This window comes from Pituophis catenifer, unplaced genomic scaffold (genome assembly GCF_029215685.1).
Source record: "Pituophis catenifer annectens isolate HBS135680 unplaced genomic scaffold, rPitCat1.0.hap2 SCAF_1, whole genome shotgun sequence".
In the NCBI taxonomy this organism is placed as follows: domain Eukaryota; kingdom Metazoa; phylum Chordata; class Lepidosauria; order Squamata; family Colubridae; genus Pituophis; species Pituophis catenifer.
The window spans coordinates 215,002,835-215,023,155 of record NW_027256881.1 but is presented as its reverse complement, the minus strand read 5'-3'; the positions used below and the strand labels follow the sequence as shown (position 1 = coordinate 215,023,155).

Here is a 20,321-nt window from a genome sequence, read left to right as displayed (position 1 = left end):
ATCAGGTTCTTTTTTTAATCTGAAGGCCGCTCTGTTTTGTTTTGTTTTAAAGAAAAATAACTGACATAAGATAGACCAGGCTTGTTTTATATAAATTCTGAAAATTGCTATGGGACTGCTTTAAAATAGGCCTTTTGATGATCAAAGACAGGTCTAAGAAATGCTGATTTCAGGCATATTTTCCAGAATGCAACATGAACACCACAAGGAGTTTTCTTGATATATTACATAAAAGAGAAAGAAAAAATGAGCTGTGAAAACAATGCATATGATTAAATATATATAGCTAATGTGAGACAGAAAGACTAAATCATACTTTTGCAGAGAATTGTGCTTCTTTAGGGGGTCCGCTTACTATAGCATTTGAAAGGGCACAGGAAGATGTAAGATAGAATTATAGAGCAAACACACAGAGAAATAAAAGATTTCTCTGGTGCCTGAATTATTTGGAGGCTGAGAATTCACTTGAAATTTAAATCTAGAGTAGTCTGCAACACAACAAAACAGAATGCAAGCAGCACTCTCCTAAAGTGATCCAAACCAAATTAGGACTGTCTAAGAGGTTTCACAAATTATTGAATACTTTTGAACATTGCAGGAAGGCAAGGGCTACATCTGCTAAAAGCAACACTGATCTTTTTTTGTTTCATTTTTTTCAGAAGACAGACTGTCTATAGTGGAATTTCACCAGTCAATCAATAGGGAGGGAGGGAGGGAGGGAGGGACAGACGGGTTGTGGAAGTCAGGGTCTCTCTCACAACCAACAGGGAATTAAAGGACAAGAGAACAGTCAGGATCAGATGAAAAAGGACATTCCTACAGAAAACCCACTGAACCAATTTTGCCACACATTTGCCAATGTCAAATGCATTATTTCAGGTTACCTGTCCCAAGTGTATCAACCAAATTTACTATTTCCATTTCTTCCTTGATTTTCCTTGTTTCTAGGTGATATTTCTTGATCAGATATTCTTGTTTTTCCATCTTCTTTTCTTTCATCTGTTCTAGGTTGCTTGCATCTTATTTTCAATTCTGATTTTCCATTTTGGTGGTGCACTGTTTTCTTTTTTCTTATTTATTGATTTTGCATCCCAAGTATTTAGCTATAACTGCAACCATGCTGTGCATCAGTTGATTTGTTATTATTATTGTTATTGATTTTTCAGTTGGGTATTTGTGAATGTTTTCCATTCAATACTAACCAGGTCCAGCTTTGCTTGACTTATTGAGATCAACCAAGATTCAGCCAGGTCCTGTGAGGATGGAGATATTTTACTTCTTCATTGTCTACAACTGTCTTCTCCAAACTCTTCACATATAATTGAGTAAAACTCCCAACATTTTTAGTCAGAATAATATATTTGGGTGGCTCCACCTTTGAGAACGCTGGTTTATTGATCTAAGATGACAACGATGTATATATATACTTTTTGAAGACGAGTTCTTAGGTGTGAATAGCTCTGTAATTTCCTGTTAGCCTTTTTTGCTCTATCATCAAACCATTTTAATCAAACCACCTAACCCAACCCAGCCTTGGTTGTTTTGTTTTTATATTGTTAGATGAACAACAACAACAAAAACCTTTTAGATGTTTTGGAATTTACTTCTACCTTGTGGATCATAACCTTGTGTAATCATAAAATTCATGGAATAGCTTCCACTCCATCCCATGCTGCCACCATAGAATGTAAGCTTCTGCCAATATTATGCTCCTTCAACTTCAAAATCAAAGAAGAATGCAATTGACACGGTTCCACTACCACTATAAACTCCCTTCCTCATTCTTATCTAAATGATTTATCATGGCTGAGGGAAGTACAGTTAAAAGAGGGAAAGTGTTGTGACCCCAACTCCCGAGCCTGTCCTAATAGAGGAAGAGGACTCAGAAGGTGATGGGGAGGAATTGCTAAGGCCTCCCTCTCCAGGACCCTCCTCTCTGGCAATGCCTCAGGTTCCATCCAAAGGCCAAGAGGAACAGCCTGGGATATGCCAGGAGGAAAGCATATCGGAACAACAACAGATAGGGAGCGAGGATGATGAATCCTGGCTTGATCCCAGGCAGCGTCGGAGGGAGAAGCGTGCACAGCAACGAAAGAGGCGTGGGAGGGCCAGAGATTGAGCTGAGTCACTGAGCCACACCCCACAAGGAATAAAAGTGGGTGTGATTGCTCTTCAGGCTTTGTGACGGTCAAAGTTAAAAACCTGAGAGTCACATCGCATTACCTGAAATCTGGCTTGTGCATATTTGGATTGGACCTTGGCTAACTCTTGCTTCGTGGATTACTTTTTGCTACTGAACCGGATTGAGGATAAACTCTCTCTTGCTTACTGTGAGTGAAAACTGACTAGGCAGGCATTTCGCAGTTTACTGCCAAAACTCTTATCTGCAAGGGATTCTAGTCTGATTGCATAATAAAATCTTGGCAGGTGTGCCTGGTGGTGTGTTTGCCTGTGTGGGGAAGGGGGACAGAACAGAAGGAGTTCCCTTTTACTATGTAATCTATATAAATTTATTCCTCCAGTCCATCAAGCATCCAACTAATAGTTGCTCTCTGCCACTTCTGTATAAAGACGTGGCTGCTTTTAAGTGGCAAATAAGTGCAATATTCATGTCCACAGGCACTCTGAAGCATGTTTTGGGAATCAGATCTGAAATACTGCACAGTCTTAATGTTTCCATAGGAACAACAGGGATCGCCATTAATTAATAAACAAATAGATTTCTAGCAGTTTTTCATCATAATAGAACATGTGTCCTTGTTGCCAACATGATTAGTATGTAACAAGCTGTTATGTGTTGAAAGGCATTATAATTATAACGGTATTACGGAAATGAAAAAGCAGATTAAAACTCTGATTCAAAATATAAATACTTGAATAGGGAACCCACTGATGTTTTGCATTAATTCTACCATCAAACCACTTAATCTGGAACATCGTACTACAGACACAGGACTTTGAAGTGTTTTTAATATTACATGGCTTTGAAAATAAAGGTTAATTCAGTAGCATATTATTCTGGATTTGGAAGAAACAAGAGTAATCTTTTTAATTGTTTATGTGGAACAAATCAGAAAGTACTGCTGATTTGCATAAAAGTTTAAAGCATTATTTAGTTGAAGGAAGGTCACCTACCATCTTAGGCTTTTTATTAGGTTATAAAAATGCTTCCGTTGCTAAAATGCTGGATAACTGTGGTCTCCATTTAGCTACTGAGAAAATAATTACCTAATCATATATACAAAAAAGACTGTCATCTTTTAAGTAATTATTTAAAAAAACCTGAAGACCAACAAGATTATACAACATCCATAAGAAAACAACTTGTTCATTAACACTAATTAAAATTATTCAAATGATGTGTAAGGTTTCAATTTTTCTGAATTTTTCAATAAGGAAGATTGAAAAAAATAATAATAAGAGAAAAAGAAGTCCAAAAATTAGACAACATGTTTTAGCCAGATATAATTTAAAATCAGATTAAAATTAGGCTCTGAATGCAGTAATGTGTGGCAAATATCATTACTTTCAGATTACCCTGCATTTAGGGACAAAAAAAAAAATGGCTGTTCATATTGTTAATTCAAGACTTAAAAAATACTGTTACGATATTTTCAGGATCAGACTCAATAAATAATTTGAGAATTAGAAATTCAAATATATCTCTGTTTATTTACATAAGGCATTCTATATTCACTGAATATTCACAGATAGAAGCTTAGAATGGACGTATGCAGCTCCTTATATATACAATGGGTGGAGCTAAGTATGGGAGTGGTAAAGTATGAATACATTAAGAGGTGAAGAATAAGTTAACCCCTGACACACACTATCCATGTACTATTTACATAATGGAGAATAAGGCATTTACTTGTGACAAATCCCCCTCTAAATGCCGATTCGATATATTACAACAATTACATTCAGATTCAGAACAATATAAGACATGTAACTTAGAAGTCAAGTATTTATGTTGCTTAGACGGCAAAGGCTTTGTTAATATGTCAGCTATTTGCTCTGATGTTTCGTAATGAACTGCTTTGATAAATCCATCCTGAGATAACTGTCTCACATGTTTAAATTTTATATCTATATGTCTGGACCTTTGTCCAATGGCATCAGATCTAGATATTTCGATAGCAGCTTTGTTATCTTCATGCATAATAAAAGGCAAAATGGGTTTTTTCCAAATGTCTGAAAGTAAATCATTGAACCATACAAGGTTATTTGCTGCTTTAGATAGACATACATATTCTGCCTCTGTTGTTGAGGTGGCTACTAAATCTTGTTTGCCAGTATACCAGTAAACTGGACAACCGTTAAGAAAGAATATATAACCAGATGTGCTTTTTCTACATGAGGTATCTCCAGCCCAATCCGCATTGGCGTAACATGTGAGGATGGGCTCCTTGACATTATTAGGTTCCAACAATAAACAGAAGTCTAAACTATTCTTTAAATATCTTAATATTCTTTTGACAGCTTCCCAATGGTATAGTGATGGTTTGCTGACATGTCTGGACAATAAGTTGAGAGGTAAAGCAATATCAGGCCTAGTCCAATTAGAGATATAAAGAAGTGAACCTATGACTGACCTGTAAAATGTATTATCTTTAAATTCAGGAGATGATTCTTCTGTATTCTTCAAAAAATCAGTTTGCATGGGAGTGTCACAGGGCTTAGCGTTACTTAAATTACATTTATTCAAGAGTTCTATGATTTTGTCTCTTTGAGAAAGTTTAAATCCCCTTCTGGTTTTGCTGATTTGAACACCAAGATACTTATTTACTTTACCCAAAGATTTCAATGAAAAATGTTCATTCAGTTTTGTTACAAATGCCTCTTTCCTTTCTTTATGTTTACCTATGTACAAAATGTCATCCACATAGATCAATACAAATTCTAGGGAATCATTCTCTTTTTTAACAAAGAAGCAATTGTCAACAGTAGTGGCATTGAAATTCATAGTTTTAAGAACTTTTACTAAACAATCATACCATTGTTTACCAGATTGTTTCAACCCGTATAAACTTTTATTTAATAACCATGTCTCATTTTTGTTTGTGTATTGACTGTGGGGTGCTCTTACATATATTTCTTTATCTAATTTTGCGTGTAAATACGCAGTCTGTATGTCGTATTGAAACACATCGAGGTTGAGTGCTGATGCTATAACCAGAGCTGTTTTGACACTCTCTGTTCTTACTGTGGGGGAGTATGTGTCTGTATAATCCTCGGGATATTTCTGTGCATAACCTTATGCAACTAATCTAGCTTTGTATAGAGTATTGCCTCCCTCTAAATTTTTAATTTTATATATCCATCTAGTGCCAATGATGGTTTTGTCCTTTGGTGCAACTGTAGGTGTGAACACATTTAGCCCTCGTAAACTATCCATCTCTTTAGTCATGGCTGTTTCCCATTTTTTTCTTTTCTTCAGGAGGAAGTTTTAACACTTCCTCATATGTGTTAGGTATTGATGATTCTCCATTCATATACATTACATAATCTTTGTATTTATTTGGCATTTGATTTCTGCTACTTCTGATTGCTTTTTCTGGTTTACTATCATTGTCATGTAAATACCTTGCTTCTTTTTTAGTTAATGAATCTGTCTTTATTTTATGTTGACTGTTTGTCCATGTTTTGATTTTATTTTTATGTGTGTTGTTACTGTGTTCTTCTCTAATCCTTTTTTCTTGGAGTTTGGTGTCTGGGTTGGTGTTTGGGAATATTTCATTAAGATGTATTTTAGACCAGTTGGCCTGTTCATGGAACACAGCTGTTCTGGAAACTATAAATTTATTGTTATTATCGATAAATCTGTATCCTTTTGTACCTGTCTCGTATCCCATGAATCTAAGTCTTCTGGATACGTTCTCACCTTTGCGCCTTAGTTGTTTAGGTATGTGTACGTCTGCAGTGACTCCAAATATGTGCATGTGAGCTAATTTTGGTTTCCTATTATACATTACTTCATATGGTGTCTTATTTACAATGCTGGACCAAGTTCTATTTTGTGTGTAATTAGAATATTGTAGGGCTTCTGACCAGAATTGTTTACTTAAGCCAGCATCTTCTAATGTGCATCTAATCATGGTTTGTAATGTTGAGTTCTTTCTCTCTACCACTCCGTTCTGGAATGCAGAAAATGGGCTAGATGTGTAATGTAACATTCCTTTATCTTTTAGCCATTGGGAGAACTCTTTAGACATGAATTCACATCCCCTATCTGTCATGATTTGTTTTATTTTAATGTTGTGTTGTGTCTCTATGCGTTTGTAAAACTCTTTAAATTTCTGAAAAGTTTCATCTTTATGTTTTAATGTGTAAACAAATCCATAACGACTATAATCATCCACAATGGTCAGAAAGTAGCATTTTTTATAAGTAATTGATGGTGTTAGTGGACCAACTAGATCCATATGTACCAAATCAAAAATTTTGTTGGTTGATCTCGTTGATTTTCTAGGTCTGGGACTAGTTTTGAGCTTTGTAGATTTACATACTGAGCATTCCAAATAGTTTTCACAATTTTTTATTTTAACACCTTCTGCATGTTCAGTCATCTTTTGCACTACAGGAAAACTGGCATGTCCTAATTTCCTATGTAAGACATGAGCACACTCATCATGAATTGGTTTACCTATCTTAGGTTTTTTTTCATTGTGTGTATCTTTGTGATTATGGGTTACTTCACGTTCCTCATTGTCACTGTTACTATTGTCTCCATTATCTATCTCATTGTCATTTTCCATACTTGAATCAATGTTGTGTAACCATTCCTCCTTTGTCATTAAGTAAGGTAGACCTCCTTTGATTATTACTGTACCTATATTTATTTTGTTTTTCTCTAATGTTGCTTTTCCTTTTGAGAACACAATGTTAATGTCAGAATCTCTGCTTAGTTTTATGGCACTAAGTATGTTATGAGGAATTTCAGGTATTAGTAATACCCCCTCTATTTTTCCTAGGCCAGGTAAGGTTACATTCCCTCTACCTATCACTTGAACCTTTTCTTGATTAGCTACTTTGATTACAAATTTATCTTCTACAAATGAAGATAATATATTTTTATTATTTGTAGTGTGATTAGTTGCTCCAGAATCAATAAGCCAATTATTGTTCTCTGGTTGTTGTATGTTAATGTTGTCATGTTTATTTAGCCCATTCAGTGAACCAAATTTTCTATCCTTTGAATTATCTCTGCCCCCTCTATGTTCTCTATAGTTGGGTGGACTTCTATACCTATGTCTATCAATGGAAGACTGTCTGTTGATGTACCTATTTCTATATTCTGATCTATGTCTTTCTTTTAGAATTTTAGGACAATCCCTCCTATTATGCTCTTTGGACCCACAATTGTGGCATCTAAATGTTTCATGATATCTTTCTTGAAATGCTACCTTTTTATATTGTTTGTGCTCTATGTGGTTGTTATAACAACTTCTCCTTGAATTGTCTTCAGCTATTAACTTATTGGATAGACTTTCTATGGATAAATATCCTAGATTGATTGTGTCTAAGTGTGACATATAATTATCCCATGATGGGTCAAGTGAGTTGATGATAACACTTTTCATCGTTTGATCTGAAATCACCTCCCCCCTTAAGTGCAGTTCTGCTCTAATCTTGTTTAAGGATATTAAATGTTCACTTATGGTAACCCCTGGCTTTATCCTAGAAGAGAAGAAATCTATAGACATTCTTGTGGTAGTGGCTACACTTTCACTGTGAAACAAATTAAACATGCATTGAATAATTTCTGAGACAGTCAGATTTTGCTTAATACTGTGATACATGGCAGGAGACACACTAGAAATTAATAAGAAAAATGCTCTGTGGTGTAGGCAATCTAACTTTAGAGTCCAAGGTCTTTTTGGGGGGTTAGTAATAAAAAACAGTAAGTTTTCTTTCATAAAGACAACCTGGAACTGCTGATACCATTCTTGCAAATTAATGCCATCTATTCTCAGCTTTGGGAAGTCACTGGGTAAATTCCCAACATTGTTGGTTCCATTACTTACAACCGGGGGTAGTCCGTGGTCTTGTAAATGTTTAAAGTTGCAAAACGGCGTGGGGATGCTCGCTACGAGTCTGCATGATTCTCTCCACATTCCATGTCTTCCTGGGTTGTCTGCGTAGTCCTGCGCATGCGCGTTGTTCTTTTCGTTCCTGGAGTCATCAAGAGAGGTTCTCGCTGCTGTAGCTCCCTCGCTTTGTTCTTCTTCCGATGAATCAGTCTCCGGCTCGATCTTGGGAGTCCTGGTGATAGCGGGCGCTCGTTTTCTTTTGCTGAAGGCACTGGTCCTTGGATTAGTCTGTGGCGTGGGGTGGTATCTGCAAGGCTCTCTGGGTTCAGGTGTCGGTGCTCTCGCCGTCTGGATAGGAGCGGGTAGATTTTGAGGCGTTGGTTCGCTTGCTTGCTTTTTTGTTGATTTTTTAGTAATCTTCAGTTTCGGTCCAAATGCAGCAAAAAGCGTTTTCATTGCTGACTTTACTTGCATGTTTACTGAATCTTCTTCGTTCTCTGTTTCTGATTCTTCTGAGGTATATATTTTTTCTCTTTCATTTTTTGTATCGAGTAAGGCTTTTCGCGCCAGACATTTTGAATCCTGCTTTCTGATTGGCTCTGCTTCGCTCATCTTAGGGGTCTGTTGGAACCAAGATGGCTGCCATTTGAAATTTTGCATGGGATTGTTGGTTTTCTTCTTCGCTGCATTTTTATCTGTAAGCATATCACTTACTATTTTTGAGTCTTTTGATTTTTCAGTAGCGATGTGCTTCTCTCTCACTGCTCCGTTGTTTTTTAGTATATCTTGGAGGTTTGCGACAAGACTTTCATCGCTCTTTTGGCTTTTTAAAAGTTTTAGTATCTCTGACCTGAGTTCGTTGTTTTCTATTTCGTTTTCTTCTTGGTCATCATCTTCATTTATTATTTCTTCGTCTTCTGTGGTGTATTCTTCAGATTCTCTCGAAATTGCATTCATGGACTCATCTATTATTTCTTGATCCGCTTCCATTTCTTTGCTGTACGCCCTGGTGTTGGGCCTATCTCTTTTAGACATGTTTAAGTTTTTATTGAGTCAATTTAACCATCCTCTGCTACCAGATTGTTACGATATTTTCAGGATCAGACTCAATAAATAATTTGAGAATTAGAAATTCAAATATATCTCTGTTTATTTACATAAGGCATTCTATATTCACTGAATATTCACAGATAGAAGCTTAGAATGGACGTATGCAGCTCCTTATATATACAATGGGTGGAGCTAAGTATGGGAGTGGTAAAGTATGAATACATTAAGAGGTGAAGAATAAGTTAACCCCTGACACACACTATCCATGTACTATTTACATAATGGAGAATAAGACATTTACTTGTGACAAAAACATCAAACAACACATATGAATAGTTGTGAAGTTAATGTTGTATTGGAAATATGTAACTGAATTGCAAGGCATAATTGCTCAAATATAGAGAGGAGCAGGCAAGCTGAACAGCACTAATTTCAGTATAAGTTTTTATTGGCTTCCTAATAATAAATACTCATGTACAGCTGTCATCTGATAAGGCTATCTCATTGCTAATAAAAAATGGCCATAAGGTCATTTCTTGTATTACTTAACTAACAAAACTCCTAGCATATTTTAAAATGAGAATTTCTTTTCTGGCTTTATTAGCTTTTATAGAATTTACTATATATTATGGACATCACTATACATTCTAACTTGTTCATATTGAACAAATTTTATTTTTGTATTTTTTTCCCAGAAAAGGGTTTTTAAATTCTAAACATTTTGCACAAAAACTTTAAATTAATGAAGGTGCCTTTGAAGACTTCTGAGCAATCAATGAGAAGAAAATTATAATTATGGTTATTGATTGGCTTTTTTCCTTTTCTGTATCTCTCAGATTGAAGCAATGTGACAAAATGAACAGGCTCTTACAACCTAATTTCAGCTAAAAATATACCCTCCAAATGATTTTGTTCCATGAAGAACAAGAATGTTATTAATGTAAATACTTTGATTTTAAAATATATTGGTCTGAAAATTTGATTTCCATAGCTTCCCCTTTCAAGAATCCCTTTTACCTTAGACAATCCATAATGCAATTTAATTACAGTCAGAATGAACATACTTTTTTCATACTATTCCTAAAACTGGTAACTGGGTTTTGTCAATATCCCCTTCACTATAACTCCCTCAGTTGCATTTATGCCACCAATAAATAAATAAGTAATAGTGAATAGTGAAATAGTGAAAATAGTGAAAAGGAAATTTAGAGTAGAGAGACAATGGAAGAAACTTCCTCCTATTTGTCCAGTTCAGACTAGTTCCCATATTGACTTGTGAGATTAAAACATGTGCTTTATTTCTGGCAGTGCAAGGAAATATTACTCTGCTGTATGTCAAGTTCAAAAATTGCTCAGTATTTTGAGGTAATTCCACTTTAGGTTCACTACGCCAAACCAATGCAGTGCAAAATGGTTAGGGACTCATAACAGCAATTGCTGGGGTGGTTATATGATCTTTTGGCCTGACCTGACTGATATTATGGCATCTCCACCATCGAACAGATTGCTGATGAGAAGTGAGTCTGCTGGTGATAGGGATGAAGTGTAATCTAATGGAACATTGGTTCTAATATAAGATTGAGAGAAGCAACCACTTCAGGCAGTAGATTAAGAGACAGTATATTGTTATTGAATTTGTTATTGTATTTCTATTGGCAGCTAGAAGGAAATATATGTTGGATTAAAAAAAAAAGCTTCATGTGCTAAAATAACTAAACTAGACCTTTATACACAGAGCCCTAACTTGAGAGAAAAGAGGAATCATTTACTACTCTGCCTCAGGAAGTAAACTGTCTAAAACAGTCTTAGTAATGCCTTGAAATTCATGTAGTAGTGATGTTTTCACTCCATAGTTTTAATATTCTAGCAAATGTAGTACTTTGGGCATGGGAGTTGGTTAAAAATGACTGTAGGATATGTAAGAAAAAAATTATTCCAAAGAACCATAAACTATATTGGGAGGATTTTTTGGGGGGGAGGGGGAGGGAATGGTTCCTTTTCAGGGAGTCATGAAAGATTTTTGAGTAATATAGCCACTTTTGGGGAATTATTCTCTTTATAACATAATTTTATATACCTATCCATGGTGGTGAAGTGGTTAAAATGCAGTATTATAGACTAATTCACCTCACTGCCAGCAGTTCGATCCTGACAGGGCTGAAGGTTGTCTCAGCCTTCCATCCTTCTGAGGTGGGTAAAATGAAGACCCAGATTGTTGGGGGCAATAGGCTGACTCTGTAAACCACTTAGAGAGAGCTGTAAAGCACTGTGAAGTGGTATATAAATCTAAGTGCTATTGCTATCTCCTCTTTGTTATCATTATGTTTAATGTTGATGTTACATCATATTGTTAAGACTGTTTTACACACACACACACACACACACACACACGCCAGTGGTGGGTTGCTACCGGTTCACCCCAGATCGGGGGAACCGGTAGCGGTGGCGGAAGCAGGAGGCTCCGCCCACCCGCCCAGATGCTTCTGCGCATGAGCGAACCGGTAGCAATCTAAACTGAAATCCACTACTGACACACACACACACACACATAATAATATATATATTATATATATAAAGAATAGTTCTCAGCAATAGGCCTGCTCTGTTCTTTAAGCACTTCCTTTCTACCAGATGGTTGGTTTGATTTTCAATATCCATTCGTACTTCAGTATTTAATAAACTCTCAGTTGAATAGTCTAATGAGGGGTAGGTGGTTCAATCCAAGTGGTGTTTTACACATGCATATATTTGATATTTTATACATTTTATGCACTTGTAACATGGGAATTGGATTTTGAGCATGCAAATCTTACATATTTTATACATGCATAAAAGGTAAATGGAACTTTACACATATGCAAAAGCATATATTGCACGGACAGATTTGGTTGGTTGCATCCAAAAGACACTAAACTCGGCTTTGTTAAATCAAAGCCTTAGTTATTATTCACCAACACTTGCTGTAGTTTCTCTTCAGCCACCCCAGGCTAGGAAACTTATTAAAACTGTATAATTTAATAACAGAGATTCAGCACAATTTGTATGGAATAATTCATTCTTCTTGGAGCAAAGTGTTTCTTAAATTTAAATCCTGTCCCTAATAGTTCTTTGCCTATTGCTTAAATAGGTAGCAGGTTCTAGGCTGAGTATCAGAACTGTAAGGAATGGGAAGCACTCAACTTGCTTGCTATCATGACAAGATAAAATGTTTATTCCTGAATAGGTGTCAGTCTTGTGGCTATGACAAGATAGGGAGCTGAGCTAATTCTAGTTTATTGTAAAGCTACATTGACAGAATCTTACAAGTCTGAAAGTGCATTTGTCCCCCATTTCCTTTACAGTCCAAGAAACCAGGAGGGTCTCTTCTGAGTCTCTTGCCACTATCCACCTGCAGACTATGCTGCCTCTTATCTGACCATTCCCTTGGCAATGTCTCTTTGTCCAATCTCCTAAAGTTATTCTAACATACCGTTACATACAGTGGTGATATTGAGCTGGTTCTATCCAGTTCAGGCGAACCGGTAGGGGTGGCTGCAGGAGGCATGTGATGACATCCTAGCTAATTGGATGTCATCACATCCCATTTTTGATTCTCTGCCCATGTGCAGAGGTGGCGTGCGCATGCAAAGCACGCAAGTGAAGCAAGCACACACACTCACATTTGTGAACTGGTAGCGAAGGTAAGTGAATTCCACAACTGGTTACATAAAAGAATAAAGCACTGAATTTGCCAATCTTTTTTTTTTTACCGCTCCCTATCAACTTCCATTTCGATTATTTGTAAAGCACTGATTTTGACTAATTTAAATGCTGCATTGTATGAATTCTTCATTAAGAAATATACATAGCTACCAAATATGGGGAAATTTCAGCCATTGTAATGTGCATCAATCTGATTAAATGATGCTGAAACCCATAATAACATGTCCCAGGAACTGTACCAAATGCCCTTTTCAGACATGCTTTGGAATTTTACAAGCATCACGTTCATTTAATTGAAATTTTCTTTTTATATAAATGTTATTAGAAAACTAACACAAACTAATAAAGAATAAAAGAAACAAAGAAAACAAAGAAGAAAAAAGAAAAAGTGCAAAGGGAATGGAAAGAAACAGGGGGAAAAAACCTTCTGATTTCTTCTGCAGCAAATGTAAGTAGATTTTTGATATTAACTCTTTATGGTCACTTTTTTTCCCAATTATCCAGTTCTTTTAATCATCAAAACCACAAATATAATGATTGTAATTACAGTACTGAGATGATTTAAAAGATTACTTAGGGAAAGTAGTATTTTTGTATGAATTACTAAGATGCATTTTGCTTCATTGGGAAGAGATAGTATTATCTAATAATTGATAATGAGTTAGTCTCAAAAGCATCTGTTTCTACACCTATGAAGATTTATTATCATCATCCATTTACTTACAAAATCTATTTTTTAACTTATGTTTCATGATTCTGGATTTGTTCTGTTCATTTTATACCATCAGTGCCAAAGCAATATTATTAGATCCAGAATTATTACAATGCAGAATCATGCATATTCCTCTCCGAAGGAAAACTCTGTGATCAGTGGAAGCTTCAGTCAACAAACGCAAGTGGTGAGTTAGTTTTGCTTATTCTTCTTTACCTTATAGTACCCTAAGCCACAAATTCTTGCAGTGAACCTTGCATGCTATGGATTAGATTTGGGATACTGCAAGAGATTGAAACAAAACAAAACAAAACAAAACAAAACAAAACAAAACAAAACAAAACAAAACAAAACAAAACAAAACAAAACAAAACAAAACAAAAAGGATTGGGTGGGAAGGCATGGGGAAGAGGTCCTTTCATTCTAGTGAAGTCTCTATTGTACTGACTCAGAAGATCCCTTGATAAAGGGCACAATCAGATCATGCAGCTTTACTTCTTATAATGCATGGAGTTTCTCTGCTCAGATGTCTGTGCCACATGTGAAGCCATTCATCAACGCCTTTGAGTCAAGATGCTTTGGGATAGCAGGGTAGAGCAGCTATTTTTCTTTAGAACTAATCTGCTGCCATTTGCAGATTTCTCTAGAATCTACTGTATATCCATTTACTAGTATAGTGCTATAACACGGCTCATTAACAAATATTACATAGTAGTAATAGCATTTTCTTAGCTAGAACTGAGTCTTTTGTACCAGTTTTCTGTGGATGTAATGTTCTCTTTGAAAAATGAATGAAAAGTGGTCTCCTAAGGCATTAGGCTGCTAGCCAAGTCACATATATGTTTTGCAGACAGAATATCCAGGGTTTAAACCCTGACATTTTCGGTGAAAAGAATCAGATAAGCAGACAGTGTGTAAACCATTTGCCTCCCCTGGAAATGAGAAGAACCAACAGAGTGGCTCCATATAAAGAGCTTCATATATTTCAAGGAAACAAGCAACAGCATATAAGAATAATAGATCATGCATGTTATGGTTATATGAGGCTTTATGAAGCAAATCCCTGAGGACTGATAAAAATTACAATCTGAGGGAAAACCTGGATCTTCAATATACTTTTTCCTTGCCTTCCATTAAACAAATGAAAGCAAAATATTAAGCTGAACATGGCAATGCTTTTTGAAACACAAAAATATATAAATGTATAATATATATATAGTATAAGAGCAAAAATACATTCAAATCACAGCAGTTTAAAGCAGCAAGTGAATCTAAAAGCTAAAACTGTCTTTAGCTTTGATGATCTCCAACTATTAAATCGAGTGAGAATACAAAATGTAAGTACCAGGGAGAGCATTCCATATTCTATAGCCAGGGTGGACGCTAATAAAAGCTTTGCAGATTCTGTTCACGAAGCCTTACAATAAAGTAGAATTAGTCCAATTGGTTGTGTTTCCTGCCTGGTCTACCTGGAAAGACTGATATCTATCATGCAAGCTTACAAGTGCAAATCTCCTGCTGTCTATTTTACAGTTCAAGAAGCCAGGGAAGGTTCTTTTGAGCCTCTTGCTGTGCCCACTATACAGCTGCGGGCTATGCTCTCTCTTATCTGACCATTCTTTAGGAAGCCTCTCTTTGCTTCATCTCCCAAGGTCTTTCCCATAGACCATTACAGGGATCTTAAAGCATGGGTAACTATTGGAACATGTACATATATTCTATCAGGTAGTGTGATGGCAAAAACATTTATAGAGAGTGAATATATTTAGGGAGTGATTCCATTAAGAAGTGAGATTGGAAAGGGAGTAGATCAGCTGTCAACTAGGAAAGCACCAGACATGGAACGCCCACTGACCTGTTTCAAGCTGCAGAAGAAAAGGGCAATGAACTGCTAACAGCTGTAGATTGACAAATATGGAACAAGACAATATAAGAGAGAGGCAGGGAAAAATAGAATATACTTTATACTGAATTTGGAGAAGATGAATGTACAAATTCCCAAATCATTGCACTAATTTTTATGAAAAGTTTTGCTTAAGAGACCCATACCTGAACAGAGAAATGCCAAATGAATAGGCAGATTTCAGAAAAGTTGGATGAACATGAGACCAACATAATATCAAAACTGGAGAGAGAAAAAGTATATAAGATAGTTTGTTTAATTACAGCAAGGATTTGCATCATGCAAGAAGGTGAAATAATTCAGGCTTATGTATATGGCACAATATCTGATTATCCTTCTTGGAAAACATTTTAGTGAATAATAAACTACTGTGAGTCAGGGAAATCAGAGTGGTTCAAAAGAGAGAAAGGTATGAAAAAATATCCATATTGTCCCCATTTCTGTTTAATTTATGCAGTGAAAAAATTAAAAGAATAGCAGGATTGGAAAAAATGCCAGCTGGTATCAAAATTAAAGGTTAACAGTCTGAAATATGCAGATGCTGCTATATTATTAGTTAAAAGACAATTTATGGAAACAAAAAGTAAAATAAAAAAGGTAATGTTAAATATTAAAACAAAATTAATGTAAACCACCATGTGTAGGAGTCTCAGAGTTGTCTGAGAAGCAATGAATGTTATAATTATTTTTTCTTGGGCTCAAGAATAAATATATACACTGTGGTAGAGAGGTAAAGGGGAGATTAATTCTAGAGAGGAAGACAATAAGAAACTTAATAGCTTATGAAGGATAAGGGTATTCCAGTGACAGTAAAGAACAAAATAGTTAAAGCAGTCATTTTTCAACTGGTAATGTACTGTTATGAAAGCTGGAGAAAGAATGAGTCTAAGAAGATAGATGTCTTCAAATTATGGATTTGGAGACTGCAATAAGAAACAATCCATCAGTCCTGGACCAAATAAAGACTGATTGCTGTCTTAAAGGGATGATCCATAAGCAGAATCTAACATACATTGAGCAAATTATGGAGTAGAAAAACTACTATGCTTGGCAAGGTTGAGTTAAACAGAAGAAGGGGAAGTCAATTGGTAAAATGGAGGAGGAGGAGGAGGAGGAGGAGGAGGAGGAGGAGGAGGAGGTGGTGGTGGTAGTAGTGGTCCTTGGAATAGCTACGGATTATCAGTATGGACAAATCAAAATAGTGGGAATCTATCTAGTCACGAAGACTCAGTGGCATTTAGATGAGATACTAAATGAAGACCTGGTAGGATTTCTGAAAGAAAATTATTATTTCAAGTTTTCTTCTGGTGCAATAAATAGATAATTTTTGGCTTTTCACATGAATAAAGCTCTGCCTATCTTCAAGAAAGCCAAATGCCTGTTAATAGAAGTTAATTGACAATGCCAGTGGTATTAAGATGGTTACGGTCAGAGGTTTCTTACATTCCCAGAAACTGTCTCCAGCATAATTGCATTGTCTGCAGCTTCAGTGGAATGTTAGTTTTGCTTGGATTCTCTCTAAATGGGCAAACTGACTCTGTAACAAATTGTGTTTGTCATGGTCTCTGCAATCCTAAAACATTAGTTTTTATTAAAAGGCATATTTGGCACAATGCATATTGTTTCTTGAACGTGCCTATATTGCATTGTATATATGACAGAGGGCACCAAGATGAAATTTGGGATTGAATGAATAATAGTCTCAAGTGTATTTCTTCTGCTATTACATAATTTAAGTTAGGAGAATGTTCACTCCTTGGATCAAGAATTTTAATTACAATTCATGCCATTCATATATTTAATATTAAATATAAACTAATCATTTTTATCATTAGCTAAAACTTTTTCTTACCATTTTGTTTCAAGTAACATAAAAAGCTGTTCCCCCTCAAAATTCATCCTAAAACATTTATATTTTCTGAAACCTAAAACTATCCCTGTACATTATGAAGTCCTCATATGAAGTCACTCATATGAAGTCCTGTCTTCATGCATGTCTTGAAGAAAGTCAAAGAATATGAAATATAAATAAATCATAGTCTCATATATGCTGGTCCCAGTCCCTGTACATGTATTTTTCCCACCATATTTTATTCCCTCTAACCTCTGTGAGGAAATCTGGAGGGAAGCTCTGTTTCTGTTTTCTTCATTATGATATAAATCAGGAACGTGGTGGCTCACATGGTTAGGATGCTAGATTGGATCTTAGCAACCCCGTGTTTGAGATCCGAGTGCTGTTGCATGGCGGGGTGAGCTCCCGTCATTCACTCCAATTCCTTGATGGGGATATGAAAGGAGCTCCTATGCGAGTCCCCTGGACAATGGTGATGTTACCAGCTAATCTTTTCAACTCGGAAGCACCTTAAACTCATGCTTCCAAAATGAATGGCACAGGGATTATGATATAAGTTTCCATGTGATGCAGGATGCAACCAGGGATGGGCTCCTGGGGGTTCAGCAGGGTTTGGGCGATTGCTGAAGTTTGGCAAATCCCCAAATGCCATCCACGACTGGCCACACCCACCCTGCCCACCCCACCTCACCCCACCCCTCCCAGGAGTCTCCACGTGGCCCATTCACCATTCCAGGTAAGTGCAAGGGCCATGCGCAGGGTCTGGGAGGGCAAAAAATGGGCCTACTGGAGGTTCCGGAAGTCCAGAAATGGGCCTGTTTCCATCCTCCAGAGGGCCTCCAGACCCTGGGGGAAGCAGTTTTCACCCTCCTGGAGGCTCGAAGAAAGCCTCCGGAGCCTGGGGAGGGTGGAAAACGTCCCCCTGTCCGTGGTGCAGGCAACCGACCAGGCCACGCCCACCCAGTAACGGGGCAGCGAACCTATTGCTAAAGGATTTGAAGCCCACCCCGGATGCAACTGTAGATGGACAGCTGCATCAACATTCAAGCAACCCCAAGGACTGTTCCTCTTTACTCCTCCTAACCAAATGTAGAAATGTCAAAAAGAACAAGGTGTGGAATATAGGATACTGGTGTCTTCTGTATCCTTCATGTTTTCTTTAAGAATGCACAAAGCATGAAAATTGTGCAGGTTGCACCTCACATTTCTACAGACAGGCATGTCCTGCTTTTCCTAATACTTTTCAAGTTTCACAACATTACACAGAGAATAAACACACTATTTGTCTGAATGGTTCTCCTCTTGTTACTTGGCTAATGTGTCCTAAACGCTTTCCCTTGTGTTTGGGGATAACAATTTCCAAGTGGGGAAGAAGAAATGAATCTAGAGATCTCCCACAGCCACATATTGTAATCAAGCTGATAAATGTCAAAGTAATTTGGCTTCCCTTGTTTATCCTTAACAGTGCAATCTAATTCAGAAGTAAACCAAAAATAAAAACCCAGTGCCTACACTTTCCAGATAATTTCATTACAGCACATATTGATTCATCAGTTTGTCTCATTAATATTAATGACATTCAAATGGCTAGATACCTGCATGCTGGGATAAGGGTTTACTCTGAGGAATGTAACTCCCACAGATGAATTAATCTAAATGTACTTCTTTGCAGAGATAGGGTACTGCATTATGCTGCTCATTACAGTGGTATAAATGTGGGAAGACTGAGCCTCTTACCGACGTGCAGTATTTTACTGGATTTAGCCCTATGCTTATGTGGATTTGTGCTACTGAGGGATTATTAAAAGTAGCTAATAATTTTCTGTTAATTTAAATTCTATCTCTATAAACACAAGAATCATTCTACATAAAATTAAAAGTCCAATACTAAATAACAGAGTTAGTTTCTGCAGCCCAAAGCATTAAAGTATGTAGCTCTATCACCCCATCCCTGTTTCATATGCAATTGTCCTAAACCTGGAGTCCTCCAGAAGGTCTGGGTTTCAAGACTCTATTGTCTGAAATCTAATATATCTGAAGAGCATTCAGTTATTGAAGGGTTCTTTATATGTGGAAGCCAATCTCCTTTTAGCCAGTTATACCAAAATATTAGTATAAACCAGGGGTGGGTTCTAAATTTTTTTACTACCGGTTCTGTGGGCGTGGCTTATTTTATGGGTGTGGCTTGGGGGTCATGTGACTAGGTGGGTGTGGCTAGCTGGTCAGAGTCATTTCTGGAAGGTCCTCGCACTTACGACCAGTCCTCGCACTTACAACCCAACTCATTTGTTTGCTTTTAACACTGATCAGCTGTAGGACGGCCCTTTGAAGCCCCGCGGCAAGAGTTTAAACAGTTTTTTTTCCCTCTAGTCATCAGCTGGGACTCAGGAGGCAGCAATAGATGGGGGGTGGGACCAAATAAAAGGTAAGAATAACTTGGGTGGGAGGGCGGGGGGGAGAACTGGTTCGGTGACATCATATCGTCACCGCTACTGGCTCGGCCGAACCGGACCGAACCGGGAGGAACCCACCATTGGTATAAACTAGGGGTGTGTTAACTTCCACCCCAGGGCCTATTTTAAAGCTGATATTAAATTGTACTGTTTAATGTGATAGAACGGGGAAATCATTAAATAATAACAAATTGCCACTAATAAGATTATTGTGTTCAAATTTGCTGTCCCTAAATCATCAAATCCAGTAGACTTTAATAAATCTGCTTTTTATGAATTTATCAAATAACATCCAATTAACCATGGCATCTTATGGTAATGAATTTCATATGAACCAGAGGTGGGTTCTATTTACTTTATTACCGGTTCGCAATGGGATCGCTTGTGCCCAATAACCTTTTGTGACACAGCACAATATGTGAATTAGATTCATGGTTTTTAGTTTGGCTCAATCTCTAACACAGGGGTGTCAAACTGGCAGCCCATAGGCCAGATGTGTCACGTACACCCCACCCCAGCTCCATGAATATGAAAAATGTCACAAAACATCATGTGACAGCAACATGATGCCGTGAGTTTGACACCTGTGATCTAATATATCTAAGTAGAGCTGGAA

The 20,321-nt window shown here is 36.9% G+C and overlaps 1 protein-coding gene across 1 annotated transcript in view; it reads right to left on the bottom strand.

The window, feature by feature from the left end:
- The window catches only part of VWDE (von Willebrand factor D and EGF domains), a 194,995-nt gene extending 193,996 nt beyond the window's left edge, over nt 1-999 (bottom strand). Inside the window, exon 1 of the mRNA XM_070934354.1 lies at nt 885-999. Within this exon, the coding sequence (XP_070790455.1) occupies nt 885-999 (115 nt within the window). The remainder of the gene's footprint in view (nt 1-884) is intronic.
- Nucleotides 1,000-20,321: the final 19,322 nt, after the last annotated feature.